The sequence below is a fragment of the Oryctolagus cuniculus genome, chromosome 15 (assembly GCF_964237555.1).
Source record: "Oryctolagus cuniculus chromosome 15, mOryCun1.1, whole genome shotgun sequence".
Taxonomy (NCBI): Eukaryota; Metazoa; Chordata; class Mammalia; order Lagomorpha; family Leporidae; genus Oryctolagus; species Oryctolagus cuniculus.
In genome coordinates, this window is record NC_091446.1 from 68770192 (window position 1) to 68792452 (window position 22261).

At 54.0% G+C, this 22261-nt stretch overlaps 1 protein-coding gene across 1 annotated transcript; it reads right to left on the minus strand.

The window, feature by feature from the left end:
* Positions 1 to 19303: 19303 nt before the first annotated feature.
* Positions 19304 to 21887, minus strand: LOC108178468 (coiled-coil-helix-coiled-coil-helix domain-containing protein 5). Its single transcript, XM_051823774.2, has one exon. It carries the CDS (start codon positions 20530 to 20532, stop codon positions 20314 to 20316), a length of 219 nt encoding a protein of 72 aa, XP_051679734.2. The 5' UTR covers positions 20533 to 21887; the 3' UTR covers positions 19304 to 20313.
* Positions 21888 to 22261: the final 374 nt, after the last annotated feature.

A 22261-nucleotide genomic window follows, 5' to 3' on the forward strand; every position in this document is an offset into this window, starting at 1 on the left:
TCTTTTGTGACCACTTAGACATGATTATAATACAACTTGTTGCAAACAGAGGTCCTGCATGGGGGGTTAGTGCTCAGTGATTCCTGGTGTTAATTTAACAAAACTCTTATGTGTGATGTCAGTGATCACCCAAGGCCCTGGACATGAGCTGCCAAGGCTGTGGAAGCCTGTCGAGTCCACAAACTCCTTCTGTATTTAGACAGGGCCTTAAGCAAAGTGTAGCTCTCTCCTCCCTTCAGAGAAAGGTACCACTCTCTTTAATGGCCCCTTCTTTCCCTGGGGTCTCACCGAAAATGGATGTTAGTGGGGACTGGGACTGGGAATGGGAGAGGGAGGGGGATGAGGGGTGGGAGGGCAGGGACGGTGGGAAGAATCACTATATTCCCAAAGTTGTACTTGCGAAGTGCATGAAGTTTGTATTCCTTAAATAAAATTTTTCTTTGGGGGGGGGGGGGCGGGAAAAAGAAAGTGATTACAGTGCGAACTATGTTAGTCAAGTTAGAAAATTTCCATAGCAATTTGTAGCAAATGATAGGAAAGACATGTGCATTTACATCTGGTTTTAAAGTGATTGATAGTTATATTCATGGCTGTTTATAAAAGGTGGAAACAGAGTTATATTCATGGCTGTTTATAAAAGGTGGAAACATACGCATGTTGCAGATTTTATACTTAAGGGGAAAAAAAAGGGAGGTCAAGAGGAAGTGGCTACTCCCTTAGAAAGCACCTCAGGAGGGAAGAAGTCAGACTAAAGTAGTAGAGTGAGGTGGACCTGCGGGGGTGAGGACCAGCCGCCGTTGGGGGCTTTACCCGCCCCGTCTGTTGCCTGCTGTTTTCTAGAGCAGTTGACTCAACCTGACACATCACCTGTGTTTCCCTTGCTCATCCCCGTGCTCCACATGTGTCCCGCCCTAAATGGTAAGCTTGTCGCTAGAGAACAGCATCCGCTGTGTCACCCGGGATCCTTGAGTAAAATGAGCAGTACAGGTGGTGCATGTGGAATGGAGGGGACAGTTCAAGGCGGGGAGAAAGTACTGGACTCTGGAGGAGCTGAGCCTGACCAGGCCTGAACCCTGCTGGCTTGAGGAGTTCCCACGAGAGGAGCGAAAGGCGAGGGTAGGCCGGGGAAAAACAGCCCAAGCCCATTTGCTAAAAAGCAATGTGATCCTTGGAGAAGCCGTCTCAGCCCATGAGACCTCACTCTCAGGAGGAGGAAGCTGCCTTCCTCATGATGGCCATGTGCCCTGACCCCCCGGGAAGTGCACCTACCTGCCTCACCAAGCATGGGGAGGAAGGATCAAGAGCAGTGGGCGGGCCGGCGCCACGGCTCATTAGGCTAATCCTCCACCTGCAGCACCGGCACACACGGGGTTCTAGTCCCAGTTGGGGTGCCAGATTCTGTCCCGGTTGCCCCTCTTCCAGGCCAGCTCTCTGCTGTGGCCCGGGAGTGCAGTGGAGGATGGCCCAAGTGCTTGGGCCCTGCACCCCATGGGAGACCAGGAGAAGCACCTGGCTCCTGGCTTCGGATCAGCGCAGTGCGCTGGCCGCAGTGGCCATTGTCGGGGTGAACCAACGGAAGGAATACCTTTGTCTCTGTCTCTCTCTCTCACTGTCCACTCTGTCAAAAAAAAGAGAAAAAAGAGAAAAAAGAGCAGTGGGCGGGCAGAAAGAGGGCCACGGGCAGCAACGCCAAGATGTTCGAGGGAAACTCCCGCCCCTGCCTGCACTCTGTCCCAGCTTGAAGACGTCTCCCTGGCGACAGCTGAAGAGCAGAGTGACTTCATATATGGGCTTTTTTTTTTTTAACTTCTACCACCGAAGTGTGTTTAGCTTCCTTGCTTCACACTGTCCCTTCCTGAATTTGTGTGTGGAATGCATACATTTCTAAATGTAATTGAACATTCATTTTGGGTATGCCAGAGCCAAACAGCCACTACCACAGGCAATCTGAAATCCACAGGATTTGATTTTCCTCTTAATAAATTGATGTCAGGCCGTGGGCCCCACGCTTTTGAGAAAGAAAACAATTCGCTGCATGCCCTCCAAACATAGCTTAGAGATGGTCGTAACCCCACAGACGCACGCCGGAGCTAAGCTATCATTACTTTCTGTGTCTTCTTGGCTGCCGTTTGTGCCTTAAGGAGTTTTCTTTACCTACCTCAAGTAAAGTGAAGACAGGAAGGATCAGAATGAAGGAAGCAGTAGCAATCCAACTAGTTTTGCTACTTATTCCCTCTTGGCCACCAAGATACAAATGATATTGAGGTTGTGAGTAGGGTAAGGGTTTGTAGTCATTTCTGCAAATGGCCATACCCCATATTAATGGACAGATGACCCCCTGGGCAAGAAGAGCTGGTTGTTTGCTGATCAGCGGAATGGGACTCCAAGTGCCAAGCACTTAATCAGCTCACAGGCATCCAGGCCAAGGTAAGGGGCCAGGTCCCCAGGAGTTTTGCCTGCCAACTGCCTCTGCCCACTATCAACAAAGCTAAGCTGCTTGTCCTGCCCCTGCCCCTGGAAAATGTCTTACACCAAAGAATCTACCTTCCCTGCCATGGCTGGGCACTTGTCCCCCGCACTTTGGAACAGAAGGGACTGTGGCTATGATGTTGGGACCACTTTTTTTAAACTGATTACGAAATATCTCAACCACCGAAATATTTTGCGAATGAATGCCCACATGCCTTCTATATAGCTCTGGAAAGTCTTCCTGTCTTAATGCCTTGGTTCAGAAAAGTCAAACATGACTAATGTTTAGGCGACTTCTCTGTCCTGGTGACAGGTCATGGCAGACATGTTGCTAGAGAGCTCTCTGCAGCAACAGAAAGGGTGGGGAGTGTTGGTGCAACACAATGTTTTTTCAATGCTTGGCTGAGCTTGCAAGAAAGCAAGGGAGATTCCCCCCCCCAGGAGCCAGAACACCGTGAAAAGCGGGTGGCCTGCAGGTGGGAGGTGTGGTGGGCGGGGCTCTGATTTGAGAAGCGAGGGCTTTGAATACTCATACTAAGACAGGAGACAAAAGCCTTTGGCCTTGCCAGGGGTATTGGAACAAAGACACCCCTCACAAAGACAAGACGGGGGCTCTCACGGGTGGACTAGGAAGACAAGGGGATTTACCTACCCTCTCCTGGGGTCCAGGCAGGAAAAGCTCCCCAGATAAGTCTCACCCGAGGTCTAGGACTAAAGGATTTTGGAGTTTAAATATATATCACCCTCATATTTGGCGAGCACAAAAAAAAAGGTTTTAAATCTTATATATCCCTAGGAGATGTGGCCTAAGCAAACGAAGCATCTACAGGACCTTCCCCAAAGCTGGGCTCCACGGCAGTCCCCAAAAGAAAACCCGACTAAAGATGAGCTCACGGCCCAGGAGGTAACACCCTCAACCACACAGTCCACCTTTCCACACACTCTCCAGTGACAAAGTTCCCCTGCCCGGTGGTACCGACAACTCCTGTCACGCGGCAGGCAGAAGCAGCAACCTAAGAACGTATCTCTCTCCCATATCCTTCTCTTCCTTGAGAGTAACCTCTCCGTTCTTCACCATTTCCACACCTCGTTTTACACGTCAAGTTCACTACAAGGGGCACTGTAAAGAACAGACCGAGGCTGTTTGTACCCTTGAGTGTGCGGCCCAGAGAAGGATGCTCCCAAGAAGAGCCCGCGACCCAGCTCCCGTCCGCCGCCGCGAGGCTCCGGGCATGGTCTCCTGGCCTGCGCTCTTTGGACTTCACTGTTTTGCCTTCTCTTTCTTGCAACCAGTGTGGGCAACACGGAGGCGGCCCCCGCTTCTGTGATAATACACCAAGGACGTTTGAGAGAGAGCGTCTCACGAGCCGGTTTGCTTCTAAAACCATGACTAATTCCCAAGACAGATGACGCTTGAGTGTACACTTGGCTGATGAGCAGGTCTGGGGAAAGGCGGGGAGGGTGGTGTCAGGATTATTTCTCCTCCACTCGTGAGGTCGGCAGGGGGAAGCTACAAGTAATCCAACAGGACCAGTGAGGATCCCGTAGATCACCCAGAAGCAGCAAGCCCAAAGGGTGGCTGGCGGGCAGACAGCAGCATAAACGGGGCGGGGGTGGGGGGCTCGCTCAGCATCTCACTGGGGATTGCCTACTGGATGAAGAGCACACTCCACACTCTGGGCTGATGTCTGTGTGTGAAAGTGGCAGCCGGCTCCCCGGGCCTCGCGGCCAGCAAGCAGGGTGCTGCCGGCCTCCCAAGGGTGGGGCCCATGTCTGATTCAGTACCCTTGTATTGGGAGCCACGCAGAAGAGACGGTGGCATGCCGTCAGCACTCCGCCAGCAAGCCACGTGGCCGCTGCAGAATCTGGGCAACCCAGCAGAGTCAGGCCAGAGGCCGCAGAGTGACCCGGGGTCCCCCAACATCCGTGGCTCTGCAAGCCCATGTTGAAGGCGCGGGCGGTGAGGAGGGAAGTGAGGGAGTGCAGTGTTGCAGGCAGCTCTGAAGCCACGTGGGGCTGGCAGGCCCCTGGGAGGCCCTGGACTGAGCTCACACGGATAGCAGCCACCCTTCTCGTGGCTCACATATTCCTATCCCTCTTCTTGGCTACAACGTACCCGCTATTGTACAAGACCAACCACATGGAGCACACGGCTTCTCCCCCGTGGCCCACCCTGCTAAGGTGTCTGGTTGGTTGCATTGATGGTCTTTGTTGTGACTAAGCTACTTGATGGCACAAGCCAAGAGAGGCACGAGGAAGAACATAACTTCCTGGAGCTGACGTGTGGGTAGGCGGGGCCAGCTTGTGTCCAGCTGGGCCTCCTCGTGCTCGAAACGCCGGTGACAGAGAGGCGACCCTGGTTGGGGTCCTGCTGCCTTCATCTTTGCATCCCTAAGACCCCCCCCCCCGGAAGTCCTCAGCTTTCTGCTCTTGGGCTTGGCCCCTCCCAACCCAACAGCAGAGCAACGCCCACTTAAATTGCAGGCAGAGTGGCACTTTCAAGTTCTAAAGCGGACAAACTTGACCGTCAGCTCAAAGGTGGCGTGCGCTTTTCTGAGACTCGAAGCATGGGCTTCCAGGGGAAAAGGCCACAATGCTATGTTCAACCATCAGTTATCCGGCTTTGTCCCTCCCCATGCCCTATAGGCTGCCAATCTTAACAGCTGGGCTCCTCCCTCACAGACCCATGCCCTGCAGGTCCCGGACTGCCCACCTGCGCTGGTCCTCCCCGACCCCAAGCTCCCCAGGTCTGCCTCAAACTATTCCCACCTGTCCCCTCACTGCCCAGAGAGTACCAGCTCCCACGTGAAGGCATCTGCTGAGTGGCCCAGGCAGACCAAAGTGGTTTTCTGTCACCTCCATTGGCGTTCCCTCTTCATGGTCTTTGTCCTTTGAGGGTCCTTAGAGTGACTTTAAACACACACCCACGCGTGCACACACAAGCTAAAGAGGCCAAGCTCTAACGGACGACCTCTCCCAGCGCGTCAAAGCAATGCAAACCTGTCTGGAAGAGGTGTGCCAGGGGACTTCAAATGGTTTGTGGAAAAATGGAATTAGGCTGAAAATGAAAACCACGCATTGAGTCAACAGAAGCTGCAGTAAATTCAAGCACTTCTGTGAGCGATGATACCGGGCATTGAGTCCATCCCTAAAGAACTGAGGGTTCTGGGAATTCAAGGACATGAGTGCAATCTTTTTTTTTTTTTTTTTTTTTTGACATTATTAACTGAAGTAAAAATGGGAGCCCTTAAAAAATGTCTTGGGATGCAGTCAGAAGGAGCCAAATGGCAACTGTAAGGTGGATGCCTAATTTCCTTTGGAAACCCTGCAGAGCCCCCCTTGGTTTGATGAGCGGGATGAGCAGAAGCAGTGCCATGGTAGAGAAGGACTCTCTGGTGAAGCTTCCCCCAGGGCGTGTGGCTGCCCGCCCGACCTCCAGCTCACTTTCTCAAAACTCTCTCCTAATGAGCAGATGCTATCCTTCTCTGGGCCTACAGAGAGTCAACAAGCAAAATGCCCCCAGCTGCCCGAAAAGCTGTTGCCACGACCTCTGCTCTGGGCTGGCCCGCCCATGTCATCTCCCGTCCGAGTTCTTCAAAGCAATGCTCGGGCACGCAGCTCCCTCTTGTCCGAATGTCCACTGGCACTTTTGCTTCTATAGCGGAGCAGGGCGCAAGGGTGATGGCGCACAACTTTGCTCCGCTTCAATTTTTCGGTCCCAGTTGCGGAAGGAAACTCAACGTCGGAGCAGTCGAGGGTGCCGGCTCTTATTTCTGCGGTTAAATGCTGGCCCACTGCCATTAGGGCAGGAACAGAATTCATTTCTGTCCTCGCAAACCAGCGTGTATGTGTGGTCTGCTGCCGGGGGCTTCGTCTTTAGCATCGTCTCCTCCCTTCTCAAAATGAGTTATCCATTTGTAAAATGTTGACTTTTTTCTTTTTTTGCTAAAGCATCAACGATGTCGCCATTCTCCCACCCCAACTTCGCCACACAATGGATACAATGGATGCTCTTGCTTCAATGTGGGCAGAATTCATGTTGCTCTGATAGGGGAATTTTTCAAACTGATATCTTATCCCATCCAACTGTCAGGAAATCCCTTTTCCCTGCCGAAAAATAGAGCATTTTACTCCATTTCTTTCCTGAGCGCCAGCCCAGGGATCTGACCTCAGAACACCGTACGCCCCATCCTAGAACCAAGCCGAGACTCACTACCGCAGGGCGGCATCTAAGCTCCCTTTCTGCTTTGTCGGGGTGACGTGCACGGGATCAGTGCTCCGAGCCCTGTGAGCCAGCAGCTCACGCCTGCTGAAGTGCACGGGCACACCCCTCTTATCGGGAATCCCACCCCGGTGCTCCACGCAGAACACCTGCCAAAGGTGAGCCAGGAGGGGGTCCATGAACTGGAGGCGTGTTGAGATCTTGGGTTTTCTTGTCTTCAAAGATACTCAATTAAATATGCAGTTTTTCAGCTGCCCAACGGATGGCTGACAGTATTCTGACAAAGACAATCCACAGAGAAGCCCTTTCGTCCTGCCCTGCCCTGCCTGCCGGCACCCGTGACACTGGCAAGGAGAGAGCCCCTCCCCCCACCCTGCCCAGGAGCTTCCACTGCATCTTCTTTTTGAAAGCTTGCCCTGCGGGCACAGCCTCAGCCCAACAGCACTGAGAAAACCCCGGGATTCATCCCCCCATTAGCACCTTGGTCCTCAGGTTCTTGAGCCATGGGTAGTATACTTGGAACCACCAGGGTGGGGTCGGGTGCGGGGAGCCAGAAGTGAGACAGATGCACCCTGGCCCCAGCGGCGGTAGCCGTGCAGAAGGGCCCTGCTGGACGGAGGAGGCCTGGGGGCCACAGCCACCTGCACGGGCAGGGCTCCCCCCCACCACGCCCCGCCCCGCCAAGGGCTGAGACCTCCAGCACACAGCAGGGTGTGTGGCCGCTGTCCCTTGGGACCATGCGCCTGCAGGACAGGGAGCATGTCTTATTCACCTTTGTTCGCCTGTGGCTGGTGCGGGAAGTGACTCTGTGAATGGAAGCCAAGGACGGCACCCACAGGGGCTGGTGGGGGCAGCAGGGCTGGGACACGTGCCAGGTCTCCACTGTCCACTAGGATTGGATGGAATCTCCAGCTATAGACGATGCAGCTATAGGCGACAAGTTGCTCTCCGGCCCGCCAGCCCAGTACTAAACCAGAATATCCCAGGGGACCCAAGGGAACGGGGCTTCTGAGGGTCACTACGCAGAGCCGGCCTCTCACTGGCCTTCCTCTTACCTGAGTTGTGGCCACAGGCCAAGGCCTGTTTCCAACCCGTTGTCTCTGGGCAGCCTCCCTGAGCTCCCCCAGGTCCCCAAGAGGAGCGGCCTCCCTCTGACCAGGAGGAGACTGGCGTCCACGCAACCCCTCGTGCGCGCAGGACAGGACGCGTGCGGGGACACAAGATTAAAAGCCAAGGCCTGCTGCGGAGCCTTTGCCATCTTTCTTGGTGCGTGTTGTGTTCGCAGCTAATCCCGAAGCTTCGGTAGCTTAGGGTCATCCCGTGCTCCTCTTCCTCAGGTCCCAGCACAGGCTTGGGCAAAATCAGCCTGCAAAGCCCCCACTGCCTGAGCCAGGACCCCCGCAGCCCCACTGGCCCAGCCTTGGGTTCAGTTCTTGGGCCTATGCCGAAGCCGCCTGTGCAGGGCGCCCCCCACCCCACCCCTGTTTTCAGGAGTGCAGTCTTTAATTTTCTCCTTTTCTCCAAGTCATGTCTCTTGGCAGAGGGACAAGGGAAGGGGTAAAAGGCAGACCCCCTAGCTTCAAATCCCAGCTGTGCCACTTTCTTAAAAAGGCGTATGACCCAGGAGCGAATGTGGGATTCTTTGTTTATTGAAGTAGGAGAAGCAGCAGGTCCTTTTCCAAATCACTCTGGGGACACAAGAAAGCCGTGTCAAGCGTCTGGCACGTGACAGTCTCTGAGAAGACAAAATGAGCGTTGTCATGAGCGTGCCCTTGGCTCTGGGTGCTGGCTCACTGCTGCTGCCCTGCCCACCATGCCCCACAAGGACACCCTCCTGCCAGCAGCCCAGGCTGCCCCCGCGACCATGGTCTCCCTCAGTGATTGCTCAGTCTGTTGGGTTCAGCACGTCTGTGCCTATAATTGTCCTCTCCAGTCCTTGCTGGAAACCACACACACACACACACACACACACACACACACGCGCGCGCGCGCATGCGCGCTCAATAATAGTGTGTTAATGACTAAGAATCAGAAACGTCCCGAGGACCTGGAAGGGTCTCTTCGCAGAGCCACGCACATGGCTTGCTAGCAGCTATTTTTTAACTGTGGTTGGCATTTTTTTTTCTTTTCCTTTTCTTGACTGTTTGATTGCCAGGCCAAAGACTTTTCTATACCGATGGGGTATTGCTAAATATTCTCAACTATAAAATGAGTGAGAAATTTTCCTTTCAGTTAAAATAATTGTATGGAAAATTTCAACGCACCTGAGTCTGCTAACCGTCGCAGAGGTAAGGTGTGAGGCGTTCTGAGACTGGTACAAGGGGGAGTGGAGTGTGCCCCAACTGTGGAGAAAGATCTGGTAGCCCTGGGCGCTCAGTGGCTGTGACCTGCAGGCTTGGCCCAGAAGCAGCAAGGTTGGCAAAGCAGATGGCAGAGGTGGACACTTGAAGAGGCACAAAAAGGCCATCAGACAGGCTTAAGATGTGGAATGGAAACGTAGAAAAAAAAAAAAAAAGACAATTCTTCCTTTCTGAAAAAATATCATAGGCACATACCAATTTTAATCACAGCTCCTTTATAATACTTCTATTTGAGAATCAGAGTGAGCTCCCAGCCTCTGGTTCACTCTCCAAATGCCCACAAGAGCCAGGGCTAGGTCAAACCAAAGGCAGGAGCCGGGAGCTCAAAGCTGATCTCCCACGTGGGTGCAGGAACCCAATTACTTGAGCCATCGCTGCGGCCTCCCAGGGTCTGCATTAGCCGGAAGCTGGGGTCAGGAGCCGTAGCCAGGTACTCTGATATTGGCAGGTGTCCTAACTTGGCACCAGCACCTTAACTGAGCTCTTTTTGTGGTTTGAATCCTATCAATAAAAGCATTTTTTTTTTACTAACGTGAAAGAAGGTCAACACAAAGTGAAAATTTTAAATTCAGATAATGTTTAAAGGTATATTTAAAATGTTTAGTATCTGAGAGACAGAGCCCCCATCCACTTTTTCACTCCTCAAATGTTGCAGCAGCAAAGGAGACCAAACTGGGAGCTGGGAATTCAATCCAGGTCTCTGACATGGGTGGCGGGAACCCAGCTACGAAGGCCACCACCACTGCCCTCTGGGGTTCACATTAGCAGGAAGCTGGAGTTGGGAGTCAAAGCTGGGAATGGAACTCAGGTCCTCCAATGTGGGATGCAGGCAATCTTAACTGGTGGCTTAACCATGAGGCCACGCTTCTGTCCCCTCTCAGAGCCCTAAACTGTAGGCCATTCAACTGGCATATATACCTTGCACCATTTTTATGGTTTTTTGTTGGAAAAGTCCACCACTGTTAGGGGAATAATTGGATGACTAATTATTGGAACGGTAGGCAGCAATGAAAAAGCAAGCCCTCTCTGAACCCCAGGTCCTGTGGCCCATACCGCATCCAGGTCTGCCATGCAGGGAGAGCAGCCGGAAGCAAGGCCACTCACGACCAACCACAGGCAGAAGGCAGAGTCTGGTTGCCACAGCAGAGGAGGGGTAGAAATGGTGAAAGAAAAACCCACTGCCAAGAAACACACACCCACACACACGTGGACGGACCTGCCGAAGATTAAGGGCGACCAGAGGCAGAGAGAAATGCACTAACACTCCCGACACGGGCTAGCAGTAAGTCACAAGCAGTAGCACAGCCTCCCACTGACGGAGAAGCAGGAGCACGGCAAGGCCCCTTCTCCACGGCTCAGCCACACCAAGGCTCCGAAAGCTAATGCTGCAGCCAGAATGCTGACAAAAAAACCCTCCGGCACCCCTGCCCCCAGTGGCTCCACAGGCCCCACTCAGACCAATGAACAACCGGTTAGAGGAATTTGACATCCGCTACACCGAGGTAATGCTATCCCCCAAAGAAAGAGAACCTAGCCAGCCCATCCTTGACTCACTATATGGGGAAGCTAACAGAGGTTTGCCCATTTCTGGACATGAACACGGTTTACCTCACTGTCTCCTGGCCTTCTGAAGTGATGTCCAGCACCAAATAAAAAATTGCAATACACGCAGAAAACAAAGCAAGCTTTTTGTGGAACGATGAGGCACTCAACAGACCCGGACTCAGAGATGACTCCCATCCTGGAACTATCAGTCAAGGACTTTGTAGTCAAGTGTGATTAACATGTCAAATGACCCCAGTGAAGAGGTAGACAGCAGGCATGAACAGAGAGGGAATTTCAGAAAGCTGAGTTAGGGAAACTAGGAAATGCTAGAAGCATGACATCAGAGAGGAGGAATTGCTGGGACAGACTCATCAGCAAAGCACACAGCTGAGCCTGAAAGATAGGTTAACAAACATGGCCAAAGTGGAAACACAAAGAAAGGGGAAAAAAAGTGAACAAATAATAAAATCCAGAAATAAACATCCGAGAGCTGGTGGAATAATGTCAAAACAGTCTAGCATAATTGGAATTCCAAACGGCAAAGAGAGGAAACAGAAGAAATAGTTGAAGAGCTAACGGCCCCAAATTTACCAAAATTAAAGGCAGCAAATCCCCATGTGGGAGAGCCTGGTTCAAGCCCCAGCCCCTCTGCACTCCAGCCCAACTTCCCACTAATGTACCTGGGAGGCAGCACACACTGGCCCGAGTACTTGGGTTCCCCGCCACCCACGCGGGAAACTCAGCTGGCGTTACTGACTTCCGGCTTCGGCTTTACCTAGCTTCGGCTGTTGTGGGCATTCAGGGACTGAACCTGCAAATGGAAGATGGATCTCAAGCTCTCCCTCTCTCTCCCCTTTGCCTTTAAATGAATAAATAAATCTTTAAGAAAAATTATCAGCCGGCGCCGCGGCTCACTAGGCTAATCCTCCGCCTGCGGCGCCGGCACACCGGGTTCTAGTCCCAGCTGGGGTGCCAGATTCTGTCCCGGTTGCCCCTCTTCCAGGCCAGCTCTCTGCTGTGGCCAGGGAGTGCAGTGGAGGATGGCCCAAGTGCTTGGGCCCTGTACTCCATGGGAGACCAGGAGAGGTACCTGGCTCCTGCCATTGGATCAGCGCACCGGCCGCGGCAGCCATTGGAGGGTGAACCAACGGCAAAGGAAGACCTTTCTCTCTGTCTCTCTCACTGTCCACTTTGCCTGTCAAAAAAAAAAACATTAAAAAAAAAAAAAGAAAAATTATCAAAAGAAAAAAAAGCCATCTCGGAATCCTGTAACAATGGAAAACATTTTTCGAAAAGCTAAACATAGAGTCCTCACATGACCAGCCGTTCTATTCTTAGATAATGAAAATAATGGAAAACACATATCCCAATAAACACCTGTGCAGCAGCACTACTCATGATAGCAAAGAGGCAGCAACAAGCCAAATGTCCACTCGTAGAGAACGGCTAAATAATGTGTCATATGCACACAATGAAATATTACTCAGTCATTAAAAAAAAACTGAGTATTATAGTTGGCACAAAGTGCATGAACCTCAAAAACATTAAAGAATCCAGATGCAAAATGATTTGCATTGTGTAATTCTGTTTATTAGTGCTCTCCAGAATACATTCATCAGCAGAGAGAGAAAGCAGGTTGGTGATGGCTAGGGGCTGGGGTGAGTGGAATGGGCGGGGACAGCTTGGGGTGGTGAAAATGTTCCGGAAGTAGATAGAGACGACGGCCGTACACATCGTGAAGGGACAAAATGCCATGGAATTGTGACTCTAGAACGGTCAATTTTACGTTATGTAAATTTCACCTGAGCTGAAAAAAAGAGAAGACGTGGGAAAAAAAATCACAGACAAAAAATAGCAATTCTAAGTCTTAATTCTCCGCTTTCAAATAGCTGTGTCTAGACACTCAAGCTGTCGAACACGGAGCACTTTGAAGACATAGGCACGCCATTATTAGACAGACGGGCGCTCAGAGTCAGCGTCGTGAATAGCGCCAAGCGTCAACATGAAAACCCCAGCAAGCCTAACAATAACATAAAATATTTGTTTTTAAATGAAGGTGACTTTTCTGCACCACCAAAAGGGGAGAGGAGCCATGGGCAGCAGCACCAGCTCCAGGGTAGGAAGGCATGAAAATTCTCCGGGCAGGAGGAGGCTGATTCCAGGTGGAAACTTGGATCTACACAGAGAGTCAGAAAGGGAGAGGAGGAGGGGAAGCCCGCAGAAAGCTGAGCCAACAGCCAAGACTCACTGCCCCGGCTGCTGACCAGGCCCCAGCCAGCCCCCGCGAGCCCAAACCCCCAAGCTCCACAGTGCTCCCACTTCTGACTGCCTCCTTCGGAGACGGGGCCAAGAGCCCAGGGAGGCGAGGTTCTCTCTTACTGCAGTGAGTTCACATAAACTTAGTTTTTGCCTCATTTGAGCCATGAAAAGGAGCCCAGGTGCATGTGGACAGACGGCGGCGTGCGCCACCCGAGTGGAGACAGGCCTGGGCGGCCCCTGAGTGTGTGGAAGGCTCTGGACAACCGGGCAAGCTTCTCCCTTCCTGGAGATGTTTCAATTCTTCCTCTGTGCTCTCTGAACACAAGCAAGCCTGAGCTGTCGTGTCTCTGATTTAAAAGTCCAATTCCAAAAGAATTAGGATTTGAGGTACTGGCCACATGGTTGCTAAGTCCCGAGGGATGTACTTGTCTCAAATTGTGTCACAGGGGTCGGGGGGGGTCGGGGGGGACTCTCTGCTCATCAGGATCACCTGAGCAGAGAAGCGGTCTTATACTAGTTACACAGTTTGGCCTAGCCCAGCGGGCCTACTAGAGCGCTAGCAACAGGGCCCAGGGGAGGGCCGGCCTTGCTCCAACACTCGGGAGCCGAGCACCAGAGTCTGGAAGAGGGCCCAGCCCCAGTCGGGGTGCAGCGCTGCAGGCAGACCCTAAGCTCCCTGCTCCGGCGGCACCCAGACCCAACTCTACCTCTGCTCCATGACCTCATTGTCATTACTGGAGCTGCCGTCAGCCTTGCCACGTGTTCCTCTAGGAATTCCACACCGTTCGGGCTCCGGCATACTGGACTCCTCTGCTGTGACTGTTCCCATAGAAGAGTCCCCCGGGGTGGGTCTTGAAGCCCTGTCTTTACCGATGGGCACCCTGGGACCCACGACCCCGGGGGCGATTCTGTGCAGGCCCCGGAGGCACTGGCAGGATGCGCCCAGCACAGATTCCCCAGCATTTTAGGGGACTTCCATCGCCAGAGCAGTAGCTGACCATGCCACCCAAGAGAGCACCCATGCTGACCGAAGACCCTCCACACGGGTCACCCGGGCAGCAGCTGCCAGCCCCCCAGTCCCTCCAGCAGGGAGCTTCTGGTACCAATGCTCCAGGGATGCTTTATGACTGCTGACGCTGCTACTTTCTAGCGGCTTCATTAAGATGAAGCTGGGACCTTGGAAGTCCTTTCAGTAGTGGATCAACCTAGACCGAGTTCTCAGCCTCCTGCTGCCGGTGGGGCCTGGCTTCATGGACTCCACTGCATTCCCAGGAGCCCCTCAAGGAGAGAACTTAAAACCTCCCTCGGCCTCTGTTTGTGCCCCAGGAAGGCGAGAGCAGGGAGAAGGGGCTGCCCGCCCCAGAGCGAGCCAGGGAGGAGCAGCTGGCCCCAGAGGCACGCTGTGAGTGCCCCAGGGCGAGTGCAGCTGCAACCTGAAAATTGTGCCAGGAATGGCACTGGGGGTGGGGGTGGGGGTGGGGGTGGGAGGCGACCCCAGGGACCTGTGGCTCCGATGAGTCATGGGCTGGCCACACCGGGGCCCGGGGTCCCATAACTGGTTGTTCTGTTGGCCCAACCAGTGGCAGGGAGGAAGTCCCCCATGCTGAGCAAAAGGGCACCCCGCCAGAATGCTCAGGCTAGGTCCTGCTGGCCCTTCTGATACCTGCAGGCCATGCTGTGTCCCTGATCAGCTCTGGGGCTGTCCTCAGCACTTGGGGTCAGGATGAGCCGACCAGAGCCCCCCGCAGCAGCTCGGGGGACTTCCTCCGAGAGAACATATGACCTGCTTCATGAGTTTGGGCTGGTGTTGTGTTTTATGTGATTTCAGTTCAAACCTACTATCGATCTTCTGTGTTCCAGATGAGTACACAGGTTTGGTGTGTCTCCTGGGGAGCCCCCTGGTCCCCTGGAGTTGTCCAAGCAGGAGGTGGCTCAGTCTTATTTCTTACTAGGGGTTTAAAAAAAAAAAAAAAAGAATGAAGGCCCCTGGTGTCCCTGGTAAGAGAGGGAAAAAGACAACAAAGCGTTTTGGTGCCCTTGCCTCTGCTGCTTCCACGCAGGGCCGGTGCCCACCACTGTTACTGAACAGCAAAACTGCATTCCTGCCCACAGGTAGGATGGTGTTCTTGATGGTTCAGATCTCCACTGAGCTTGGGGCGGCACCGCAACCCTTCGCCTGGCCGAACACTACAAGGGAAATCTTTCTTCTTAATGGCCTTCGGCCAAAGGGCCCAAAGCCCGAGAACCCCACCCAAGAAGGGTGTCTCTTGACCCAGGACAGATGCGTATGGACTCACGCGACCTCCATGAGCTTGGAGTTTTGTCCCAAGACCTCTGACCTATACGCAGGGCAAGGCTGCCCCCTCATCTCCCATAGACACAACCAAGAGGGGCTTTTCTGGAGACCCCTGCCGCAAGCACAGGTCCTGACCTGGGCTCCCACCTGCACACACAGGTAGCAGAATGCTTGAAAACCGCAGCTTTGTTGCTAAAACTTCTGAAAGACACATCGCCACCGGGCAGCCTTCCTACACTGCATCTCCAGCAGTTTAATCATTTTAAATTTTTAAATCATTTAAAATTTTGTCTTAAAAAAAAAGATTTTTTTAGGGAGCCCACGTCTCCCAAAGTCAGCCATACGCACTTTGGAAGCGGGCCACCCTCACTCCCCTAGCAGCTCCTAGGAGGTGCAGGGGGAGGGGGTGGCAGAGAGCACCGCCCAGGGCCTCTTGTGAGATGACATTTGAAGTATTCTTGTCATTGTCCTAATGGAAGAGACACCTCCCTCAGTGTTCAGGAGGCCGATCAGGCCACACCTGCTAGTGAGTGGGGTCCCAGGGTAGTCCACGTACACGCCTGCCCTGGCCAACGCCAGCCCTGCCACCTCGTTGGGGGTGGCCCTGGCAAGGCCGTTCATCTCAGGCCTCCAGACACCCGTGAGCCCTGGCAGCACAGAAACTGCCTCCCCAGAGTACACAGAGGCGGGAAAGGCAGCTGTTCCTGCCCCAGGCTCCCGCCCCGCCCAGCCCAGCCCCTGACCCAAAGGCCCAGGACGCGCGCTGAAACTGACCAAGTTCAAGGGTAGGCTCCAGGTCTGGGTGGGTCCTAGCCTCTCTGTGCTTATGCTCTGTGTCTTTTGGGGTCCAGCACACCTGTCTGTGCCTCCTGTCTCCCCCCACCCACCCACCCAGCCCTGGGCCCCGCCCGATCCCCTCTCAGCTGACCTGGCAGCCATAGCAGGAGCACAGCGAAGGGCGGCCCGGCACTGCGGCTGGTTAGCTGGACGACATTGGGCGAGTTTGACTCTCTGGGCTTCAGCTGTGCCGTCTGTGAAAGGGCACAGCAGTAGCTCCCATTGCTGGGCTGGCCTGAAGTTACGCTACGTTAATAAGAAGGAAGTGCCCACTAGCACTGGACATGGGGACCCTCGGTTGTCCATGCCAGTGCCAAACAACCCGTTGAGAAACTGGTGGTACGTCTATAGAAGCCAGGGGGTTGGCTTCCTAAGGCTCTCGCCTCCTTGACAGGTGTTCTGTGTCCAGGGCGCTATTGGTGGGAGAGAAAGAGGCTGGGACTAAGCAGAGGTTTCTCAAGGGCCCCAGACACACATTTTCTGTCTACTTATTCCTAATTTGGAAGGCTGGAGCCTGCCGGTCTCCAGTTTGCTTCCTGTTAAGCCCTGACACTTCAGGGTCCAGCTTAATCCTCACCGGTGTCTGAGTTAGCTGTGGATCTTTGTGGATCTCTGTGGATCCACAGAACCTAAATTCAGGGGCTGCAAATTAGAATCCCTTGGTGGGCTGGGGCCACCACCCCCCACGGTGCGGGGTGGGATGGGGGGGACGTCCCAGCTGACTGACGTCACAATGCAACAATCACGAGGCTCTGTTCACGGGTGGGCGGGGTTTCCAGAGGCCCCGCCTTTCTAGAGCACTCAAACTCAGAACTCAAGAGTAGGAGATGAGCCCTAGTGTTTTAAGGAAATCCCCCCCACCGCTCCCTCTTAAAGCAAATCGCCAGGAAAACGACGTTAGAGAAGCGGGAAAAGGAGGGCGACAGCAGCCGCAGGTGGGAGAGCAGCTGCTCTGAAGCCCCCCCCCCCCACCGGGTTCCGGGGCCTGCGGGGCGGGGAGGGTCGCCGCAGCAGGTGCCTGCCTGCCTGCGCGTAATTTACATTCTGCACGTGTGCGCCGTTTCCCGGCAACAAAGGACTCAGGAGAGCAGCAATGGGGTTAGCACGGCAGTCCTAGTCACCACGGGGCAGCACAAAACGCTGCTGTGTGCACAGCTCCTCCTGGCCGGCCTCCCTCGGTGTGCAGCCTGCTCTGCCTGCTGGCTCCTTCTTCCTCCATCCCTCGGACGCTTCCCTGGCTGGCGGATAGCCACACTCACCTGTGTGAGCCTCACGCCTCGTTCCCTTATGCATCCTTTTAAAGAGTGAAACGATCCTGGACATAATGGTTTTTGTGTATCTTCCCATAGGGTAATCGCATTGCGCCTTCTCCATCCTATGAAACGTTCCCCAGAACCTACTGATGATAAACAGCCGCACGGTGTCTCGTGCTGGGGCAGAAACTACATTCAAAACTCTTTCCTTCTAGTACCACATTGCCTGTCCTCAGTGGCCCCAAGAGCCTCTTATGAGGGAAGGGTCTTCAAAAAGTTCATGGAAAACGTGTATTAATGACAGAAGTAGGAAAGGGTATCAATTTTTTGCACCCAAGATGAACGTAAGTTTTAATTTCATTTCCCACGTGCATTTTAAAATCCCCACACATTCCCTTCTCAAAGGCAACAGAACATCCCTCTCCTTGGCAACACTATATTGCCTTCCTAACTTTTGGAGTTTTTAGAATTCTGCTTCCCTGAGATCTGCAGCCCAGAGTCACCGCACCTGTGCCTCGTGTCGTGTCACGACGTGACAAGAATGAAAAAACGCAACGCTACGCACGTTGCCTTCCAGGTGAGAAACGGGGGAGAGGAACTCATGTCTGATTTAGCTGGCATCTGCATAAAACAGCAGCAGGAACACAGGAACGGATAAAAATGTGTTATCCTTCTGGGATAAGGGGTGAAACGAGACAGATGAGTGTTGCGGTGGATTTGTTCTGAGAGGACAGACCACGGGAGTCTAGTGAAAGCCTGCAGACTGTTGCTACAGCAGCTTATATAGCCAAGACAGCCAATCCAGTCAAGGGGTGGTCTATGCCCTAACCAATCACACCCTGTTGCCAGTTTCCGAAGCCATCCAATCACAGCCTGTTGCCAGGCAGTTTTTGTTGCCAGCGGCCATCTTGGCATGGCCTTCTCATTCCACCACAGACAAGGTATCTCAATGTACACATTTTTATATCTTGACCTGCTTTGGAACCAAAAAAAAAAAAAAAAAAAAAATTCCCAGGAAAATCTGATGACGGAGTCGGTGCAGAGTCTGTCACAGGGGCTGTTTCCAGCGCACCCTGAAATCCTGGAATCTTTTCACTGCTGCTGTGTGACAGGCACTGCCCTTTCGTGCAGTAGGGAAGCCAGACCCCCACCTGGCCCCAGAGGAGGGGAGGCCACAGCTAGGTACTCCCTGCCGGCGCCACGCACCATCTGTCGGTGCGGCCTCTGTCTTCCGCTCACCCCCTCCAGATGGGATGAGTTGCAGCACCCTACTGTCCCCTGCCCGCTCCACCGGCTCCACCCTGGGAGCCGCAGCTGTGGCTGTCCTTCCTGGGGCTTGCGACCCAGCCCACGAGGACGTATGTTTCACATTTGGCAAAGTGGGTGCCGTGGACTACCCTGCCGGGGAACCCCTCGGGGCGAGAATGGAATCTCAGGGGCTGCAAATGTCCTGTCCGCGTGGCAGCCTGAGTGCCCCCGGGATGGCGCTGGCCGAGGTCATCGACACGTGTGGCCACCCTGACTTGCTCAGCGGGGTCCTTCCCTGGGCACTTGAGTGGGCTCACAATGATGTTCACTGGCCCAACCAACAGGTGTCGAGTGAGTTCCTGCTTGTGAAGACACCCCAAAACCAGCCTTCAACAGCCTTGAACCTGGTCAGCACTGGCAGTTCTCTTCTCCGTGGACCTGACGACAGTGCCAAGGAGGCCATTGGGAACACATCTGCAGAGTGACAACCCTCGTTCACAGTCCTCCCCCCATCCTGCTCCCCCTGCCTGCAGAGTGGATACTGCGCCATCTTTTGTGGTACAGGTATTTGGGTTCTTTTTTTCCTGAGTGGCAGAGAGACCAAGGGAGACAGAGAGGCCCCATCCAGTGATTCCCTCCCCTAATGTGTAAACAGCCCCACCTAGGGCCAAAGCCAGGAGACAGGAACTCAATCCAGGGCTCTCCTGTGAGCAGCAGGAATCCAGTCACTTGGGCTGTCACAGCTGCCTCCCGAGTCTCCCAGGAGCCAGAAGCTGGAGTTGGGAGGCAGAGCTGGGGAACTGAACCCAGGTACTTGGATATGGGATGCATGGGGTCAAACTCTCAGGCCATATGTACACCATTAGTGGTCATTCTTGCCCTCTTGTCTAGCATGGAGGTATTCTACAGTTACCCGGCATAGGAAAATCAAACCCGGTGGATCGCACGCCTCTCAGGGTCAGGCACTGACCGACCGACAGCGCGCTGATTGCTGGGGAAACCGGTGGAGAGGGGCCGGAACGAACAAGCCAGGAGGCGATTCTTCCTCAGAACTGGCCCCACCCCTCCCTTTCTAAGGGGCGATTATCTGGGCTGACTGCCGCCTTCCGGGGACATCCACACAACGCGCACTGTGATGGCCACTGTGATGGCGTTGATGGCGTCATTCCTCTGGGTGTGCCTGTGAGGGCTCCTCCAAGTGAGACCGCGGGGATTGAGTGGGACCAGCCGGCCTCCTTGCGGGGCTCCCCTGGGGAGGGGCTCCGGTCTTGGGTGTCAGTGGCTGGCCTCTGACCCCAGGTCTATGCCCACGTCCCCCTAGCTGGCCCCCGGCCGTCTGGGCCTGGAACGGAGGCATCAGGCCCTTGGGACTGGGACTGAGTGGTGCCTCCGGCATTCCAGCATCCCAGGCTCTGCAGCCTGTGGGCGACCTGCCATGGGACCTCTCAGCTACCATGGTCACAGGAGCCAACCCCCTGCCCCACCGGATCAATCGTCTTTTTTTTTTTTTTTCTTTTGTAGTTCTGGCAGCTTTAATAAAGGGTTGTGTGAGTCCCAGTGAACAGATGGAGCACCTTGCCACCTCCCTGGCCATCCCTTGGTGCAGCGCCTGAATCTGAAGACTGGAGGACCAGGGTTTCTCCTCAGTCAGCTCTCCTAAGGCCCCTCAATGCTGAAAGCAAGAATCAAAGCCCAGTATACAGTCTTATTTATTGGGAGTCCTGGCATCCAGGAAAGTCAGGACTCCAATTGGTCACTCTGTAGGACTGGGCACACCGAGGGACCACGCACTCATGTCCAATTTTCCTGGCGTCCAAGGAGTCCTCAGGAGGCGGGAAGCGGCTGTGCCTCCACGGTGGTGGACGACTGTGGCAGCTGCACCTGCTCGGTGCACTGCAGGAAGCGGCGCACGGGCTCTGCGCAGTTGCCCGCAGCTGACTCGTTCTGGCGAAGACACTCCTCAAAGGCCTCGAAGGACTCAGCACGGGCCCGGCGGATCTGGCGGATGATTGGGTGGGTGGACGTGCATCGGGCGATGCTCATCTTAAGGTGGTGACAGTCTCGCTGCCATGACTCAGGCTTGGCCGTCACACACTGGCCGTACTGCTCCAGTTCCCGGCCGCAGCTGCGAGCAGTGACCTCCAGGGCTGCCTGCCTGTGGGACAGGATGGGCTGAGGATAACTCCGGGCAGCTGGCAAGGAAAAGAGTTCTCATCTGGGTTTGAGTTAGGGCTAGGGGTCGTGGGCAAATCCGGGAGTCCGAGAATCATCTCGAGGCAGGTGCCGGCGTGGGATCAGTCAGGGAGCCGCAACCCGCCTCTTCCGGTATCAGGTTGTCATGGCGGCCCAATTGTCTTTCATAAGCGTATCCATACGTCCTATGGATTCTGTGTCTCTATGACCCGTACCATTCAGACACAACTCCAGAACTGGTAGTTTTTAAACAAGCAGGTTCACCACAAATAACGGTCGCTGCAAGCAGCAGCCCCCAGGCCGGGGAGCCTGCAGACGGAAGATTACTTAGGATGCTCTAAAAATACCATTTTTCAAAGGTACGTTGTTGGCTTTTAAGAACAAAAGGAACTATTTAGAATCTCTGTTAAGCTAAGTATTTAATGTATTTCGAACACAAACATGCAAGTTACCAAACCTCAAGAAAAAATGTCAACTTCTAAAATGTAAAAGCTAAATGTATATTATCTTCATTCTAATTACTAGCAGAGACTCAATAAAAAAATATGCTGTTGCTGAAAAAAAAAAAAAAAGCTACCGTCATTTCCGGCAAAGTATCTTGTAGGTTTAAACTTGAAAATGTTGATTTGAGAGGCAGAGAGAAAGAGATGGACACAGATCTCCTACCTGCTGATTTTCTCCCCCAAATTCTAGCAGCCAGGGGAGGGAGTTGAAGCCAGAAAACCCAGTGCAAATTATTGGCTGTAATTCTGGATTTGTAATTTTAGCACTGGCGAGGAGAACCAGCACCGGCACGCACTGCTGCCGGACCCAAGCAGCTTCTGATTGTGCTGCTTCCACACCAAGTTCTGAGGTGGGTACCCCGGATGTGCCTGGGGCCAGCCCCGCCCGTGGGGCCCTCCAGGCTGCAGGTGGGCCCAGCGCCCTGCCATTCCTACGTCTCAGGACCACGGCCACCTCCTTCTCGGCTCCCTGCCCGTCTCTGACTTAAGCCGGGAGACGGCGAAAGAGGCTTAGGAGGTCTGTTTGCTCTGCACAGGCAGCCTCTGTGAGAAGCCACTATCGACAGGTGGTGTAAGAAAGGGACTCAGGCGAGCCACACAGTCCTTGTCCATAAACTGCCCATAGAAGCTCCCCGAAGATCAGCATATAAAAACAACAGACTTAGATGTCTGTTTATAGGAACCACTTAAGTTGCCAGTAAACCCAGTGGTGGTGGTGGGGGGGGGTTCTTTTTTTCTTTCTTTCTTTTTTTTTTGACAGGCAGAGTGGACAGAAAGGTCTTCCTTTTTTGCCATTGGTTCACCCTCCAATGGCTGCCGTGGCCGGGGCGCTGCGGCCGGCACACTGCGCTGATCCGATGGCTGGAGCCAGGTGCTTCTCCTGGTCTCCCATGGGGTGCAGGGCCCAAGCACTTGGGCCATCCTCCACTGCACTCCCTGGCCACAGCAGAGAGCTAGACTGGAAGAGGGGCAACCGGGACAGAATCCGGCACCCCGAACGGGACTAGAACCGGGGGTGCCGGCGCTGCAAGACGGAGGATTAGCCTAGTGAGCCACGGCGCTGGCCCAGTGTGGGG

Coding starts and splice junctions, on each gene's coding strand:
- LOC108178468 (XM_051823774.2), bottom strand. CDS start 20,532: ATGAGCATCGCCCGATGCACGTCCACCCACCCAATCATCCGCCAGATC.